General features: G+C 35.4%; 1 protein-coding gene across 2 annotated transcripts in view; it reads left to right on the plus strand.

Moving 5' to 3' along the window:
- oprk1 (opioid receptor, kappa 1) overlaps positions 1-5,739 on the plus strand; it is an 18,791-nt gene that overhangs the window by 10,948 nt on the left and 2,104 nt on the right. For both annotated transcript variants that reach the window (XM_015375672.1, XM_015375673.1), the window contains exon 3: positions 4,079-4,431. In XM_015375672.1, coding sequence (XP_015231158.1) covers positions 4,079-4,431 — 353 coding nt within the window. The remainder of the gene's footprint in view (positions 1-4,078; positions 4,432-5,739) is intronic.

A 5,739-nucleotide genomic window follows, 5' to 3' on the forward strand; every position in this document is an offset into this window, starting at 1 on the left:
CATGTATTTTATTTGTTCATTTTTATTTTTTTTTATTTTTTTATCGATTCTTGAAGGCAAGAATCGATGCAGTAGATCACAAAAATTAGAATCGTGATGCATCGATATGACGATTATTTTGCACACCCTTACTCTGAAACAATACAGCACAACAGCAGGGTGTAAAATGCAGGCAGGAAGTGCATACATGGGACGCCATAACCAGGTAGCTGTCATAATGTACAGGAACATCTGCCATGAGTATGGGCTGGAAGTCCCACTGTCAAAATGGAAGACACCTCCTAAGGTAGTTGAGAATGACCGAGCTAAGATCCTATGGGACTTCAAGATCCAGACTGACAAACAGGTGATGACTAACCAACCAGAAATCGTGTTGATTGACAAACAGCAGAAGAAGGCAGTAGTGATAGATGTGGCAATCCCAAGGGACAGCAACATCAAGAAGAAGGAACTTGAGAAGCTTGAGAAATACCAAGGGCTGAAAGAGGATCTAGAAAAGATGTGAAAGGTAAGAGCAGCAGTGGTTCCAGTAGTAATTGGAGCACTGGGGGCTGTGACCCCCAAACTGTGAGAGTGGCTACAGCAGATTCCAGGTAAAACATCAGAGGTGTCTGTCCAGAAGAGTGTACTCCTAGGAAGAGCTAAGATGCTGTGCAGAACCCTCAAACTCCCAGGCCTCTGGTAGATGACTCCAGCTATTTATTTCCATTAATGTGTGGTGTCCTATAAGATCTTGTGATATTGTTCTTTCAGAACTAGCTTCTTGACATCCACTGTTTCAAAGAGATCCTTACAGGTTCTCTAACTGAATTGCTTGTGACAGTGTCTCTGGTTCACACATGTTGTAGTATGTTTACAGTGCAATGAGATTGATTATCTTACCTGACCAGATCCACTTAGTTTCCTATGTCTGACTTTCTAACTTAATCGATCTGGTTTTTATAAATGAAGGTATTGTTGTCTGTGAAGAATAGACTTTTGTACTTCAGCTCCACAGAGTCAATGGCAGATAGCCCATTGACCAGAATTGCCTCTATTGGAGACATAGTATAAAACACACAGGTGATGGAGTTTGTGTGAAGTAGGTGTAAGCTTTGTGCTTAAAACAGTTAAGAATCAGTATACGTGTCAACCTGATTATCTTCATTTTTTTATGTGACTGGTGAAAAATGGAAGAAATTTGAGGATTTTTGGACAATCTAAGAGAAATACCCCTTAGCAGTAGCTACAGCTGAGTGGTCCAGTTTGGAAGATACTTGGTGTCGTCTCTCCAGTGTTAGTTTAAACCCTCCAGTAAGGAAAGAATGGACTTTGAAAACTAATTTTAAGAGACAGAACAAGGTTAATCTGTGTTTCTTTTTATTCCTGCCTATTCTTTTTTTTTTCTTGCTTACTTGTTCTACTCTGCTATCTTACAGACACCTTTTGATGGGTCACATTAGCATCTGCCTTAGTTTTTTCTAGAAAACACAAGCTGCCTGACACCTGTGCAGAGTGACAGCATCTCTCCACCCATAAAGCAAACCAAAGGGAAGGTCAAAGTAATGTGGACTGACAAGTCTTCTTCACTAGACAGAGAGGAGTCAGCTTCAGGACTCTGTCTGTGTTTTAATTATGTTTTTTTCTGCCAAGAGCGGATGATATCAGGTGTTAAAGAGGCTTAACTGATTCTCTTCTGATCATCTTCCATAAAGTTAGAACAAGAATAACTTAAGATCTTTCCCTTTGAGAGTCTGATAACTTTCATATTACAAATGGAATACCATTTGAGTGATTTTAAATAATCTTTTCTGAAAAAGTGCTTAAAATAAAACCTTAAGATGGGCTTAACTTTTGGAAAAATTAATAAATGATTCAGTCAACTTTATATTTTAACTGATGTCAAGAATTGTGCTTCATTCATGTTAGTTCATCTAAATGAGAAATTACACCAATAGCTGCCTCAAATATTTGGTTTTGTCACCTCCCTTCACAAAACCCCCACAATTACCTCATATAAGTCTTATAAATGTACTTGGTAGAATAAAAACAAATGAATTTGTAAAGCATATAGAAAAAAGGGGGAAAAAATGTGGTTGGTCAAACACAAAACAACAAATGACTAATATAGTTAAAACATGACAAGGCAAAAAAAACAAAACAGTCAGGTATCATGGTGTATTAAAAGCCATTCTACATTTCGAACATATTTGAAAACACAAAAGGTTGTCACTGGGTGTAAAAACAAGCAAACTCTAATTTAGCATATGCTTGGCAAACAATACTTATGATTTAAAGGGGGTAGGTATGGTATGAACAGCTAATGTCTAATTATTAGCAATTAACTCTCAGCGGTTTCACCTTGATGAAACATTCTTTTTTAGTCTGTCCTAATGTACCTTTGTGCTAAATCTTTTAAGATAGCTTAAAGCAACTCCACACTTAAATATATAAGGATTTCCATGCAGTTCATGCAGAAATAACTTTTTAAACTTTTAAACATCTGTCATGTTTGGGGTTAGGTTCGAATGTTTAATAGTTACTTCAAACTGGCGTTTTGTATATGCTTTGACGACAACTTATCTGAACAATTTTCTACAATCTTCTTCTTTCACACTCCTTTTTTGATATATTATTAAGCAGCCAGAAGTCACTTAGAGTTGTTTTTTTATTTAAGTTGTCACGTTCTTCTCCAGTATTATGTAGTAGTAAACAGACCCAGACTGGGATCAAAACCAAGATTAGTTCAAATTAATTTCCTTGTTTTTTTGTGATAATTGTTGGATAATTTTTTGTGATAATTGACCCAAATCCTTTTTTAAGCACCTCTGATCATTTCTACCTTATTAAACCAGTGACATGGGTTATACTGTAAAACTGTTATTCATGACAACCTTCCTTTAGTGGAGCTACCAGATTTCCGATTTAAGCAAAGGCCTTGAAATACATATTGAGGTCTGAGACTAATTAGAATGAAAACAGTTTTGGTCTGTCCTGAATTTTGAGCTGTCCCTTTAAATTAGATGTCTAAAGTGTCGCCCAGGGGCCATTTGCTTCCCTCAGAGGGATTTTTTTGATGGAGTAAGAAAACCCTGGCAATCGATGGAAAAGCATATATCTATCAAATCTTAGGTCGCAATTTTCATTAACATGATTGACAAAAAGATTGACAATATGTGGTTCAACACAATTAACGTGTCTATTTTACTATTACTTTAGTATAATTTAACAGTAAAAAGGCCCGTAAACATTTAGTGACTTTCAATGAAGGACTTGGGAGTGCATATATATGAAACCTGGCTAAATATAACAAGTGAGTCATATTCATATCCTGTTTTTGTTGCTTCAAATACAAATGCAACATAATTTAGATAAAGATGATAAACCTGAACATTTTATTGTAGTATGTTATTTTGCAAACCTGCAAGACTATTTCTTTTTTTCCATTGTCGATACATTCATTGGACTGCTTTCTTGTTTTATTCAACATCTGCAATCTTTGTTTAAAGTAGAGCAGTTAAAAAATATAAATAAAATAAGATATTCTTTAAAATTTTGATTTTTTTTTTTTTAAACTAAATTGCATGACCCCGGGGTTTTCTAAAGTAAACATTTTTGGCCAAACGTTTTGACACCACTGCTTTAAATACTGTAAAGTGATCCCCACCAAAGTTTGCTTATTTCTAACTTGCAGCGTAACTGAGCCTCTCCAGTCTTCATGAACTTCACCAACCTATAGCTTTGCTTTCTATTTTTGTTTTAATACTCCAAATGGAAATGAATGAGTAAACTTTGCTGAAGTCACTCTACTGAATATGCCTTCATATTTTAATGAAGCTTAAACAAACCGATTATATGAGTTCTGCAGTGAGCTGCACAGCATACATGACAATGAAGTGTGAGTCAGGCAAATTACATTACAAATTCAGGAAGGATTTCGGGGTTAATGCGCACAGCTTAATATTTAACGTGCCAAGAGGAAAGGTCCTCCACAGAGAACAGAAGTAATACGCTGCTGTTGATGCTGTCTGACTGTATGGTTGGCTTGAGTCATAAATCTAAACTGGGCAGCTCTGTCTGTGCTCTGCATATTCAACAGATACACAAAGATGAAGACAGCCACTAACATCTACATCTTCAACCTGGCTCTAGCAGATGCGCTCGTCACCACCACCATGCCCTTCCAGAGCACTGACTACCTTCTGAACACCTGGCCCTTTGGGGAGGTGGTGTGTAAGGTCTTCATCTCCATTGACTACTATAACATGTTCACCAGCATCTTCACTCTCACAATGATGAGCGTGGACCGGTACGTGGCAGTGTGCCACCCAGTGAAAGCCCTGGACTTCCGCACACCCATCAAAGCCAAGATGATAAATGTCTGCATCTGGATCCTGTCCTCAGCAGCCGGGATACCTGCTTTTGTGCTGGGGGGCACCCAGACTAACAGTGGTGAGGAAATGTTTTAATTCCTGGTGAAAATGTATTTAGATTTTTTAAGCACTAACAGTTCACTGTAAACTTTGCAAAGCAGATGAAACAGAAATAATTATCCTTAATGATATTATTCTGGTAGTATAAGTACAGGTTTCACAATAACATATATTTTAAACACAATTGTGTAACGAAATCTAATATACTTTCAAATAAAAAAGCAATAAAATGCCATACTGGTGATTATACGGGGAATGAGACAAAAAAAGATAATCAATCGTAGGAAATAGACAAGGTTGTTGCAATATCTTGGGGAAAATAAGGAATTTCACATTTTTTTGTATGTATTACCTATAGAGTAAAAGTCAAACAAACTAGAAAATGTGCTAATTAATAATATAGTTCAAATATCACAAGTAATGCCCTGGAATTTATAAATACTAATTTTATTTGTTTTTACCAATTGGATATAAATGATCTGTTTATCTCTAACTGTCTTTTAGGAGATATCTCTGTTCTGTGTTGAACTATCTAGTTCATTTATGATTATGTTTTTAATTACCAATGGGAAATTTTAGTCCAAACTAATTTAAAGCTAAAGGCTGTTTTAATTTTGTTCCAATTGGGGATTAAAGGTGCTAATATTGACATTTCTTCCTGATCCATCAAAGCTATCTATCAATGTTGTTGCACAGGGTCTATTTATATTTATATTATAGACAATTACATTCATAAGTATTAATTAACTCAGACTGATTTAATGATATTTTAAAGTTAATTTAGCCCTATATCAACAATGGAATCGCTAGATCCTCAAACAGCAGGCATCATTTAGACGTTGGATTTTAGGCTAAATCTGGTCAGTCTGTCATAGTCTTCAATTAGCCCATAAATCATTGTCGAAAATTGGAATGTATGTGGTCAGTCTTATTTTGTCCCATTTTAGTCCAATAATAGACGTTGAAAAGACATTGGGAACCCAGTTTGTCAACGTATTTTCAACGATCCGAAAAACACAACTTTTCACGCGTCACTTTGTGACACAATGTCTTTTCAACCAATTTTTGTTCGGTGGGAACCATACTTTTACTCTCAGTTCCTGTTTTTATTCATTATACATCATTTCTGTTTATTTTGTAATGAGAAAAACAGATAAACATCTTCCTTTTTTTCTTTAAAATAAAAATATTGAACAGTGTCTTGCATAAAGCACTCACCCCGCTAAAGCTAACTTTGCTTAAACAGTGCATTTACTCTCACAGTTTTTTTTTTCTACTATAAAGATATATATATATATATATATATATATATATATATATATATATA

The sequence above is a fragment of the Cyprinodon variegatus genome, unplaced genomic scaffold, assembly GCF_000732505.1.
Source record: "Cyprinodon variegatus isolate N-32 unplaced genomic scaffold, C_variegatus-1.0 Scaffold123, whole genome shotgun sequence".
NCBI lineage: Eukaryota > Metazoa > Chordata > Actinopteri > Cyprinodontiformes > Cyprinodontidae > Cyprinodon > Cyprinodon variegatus.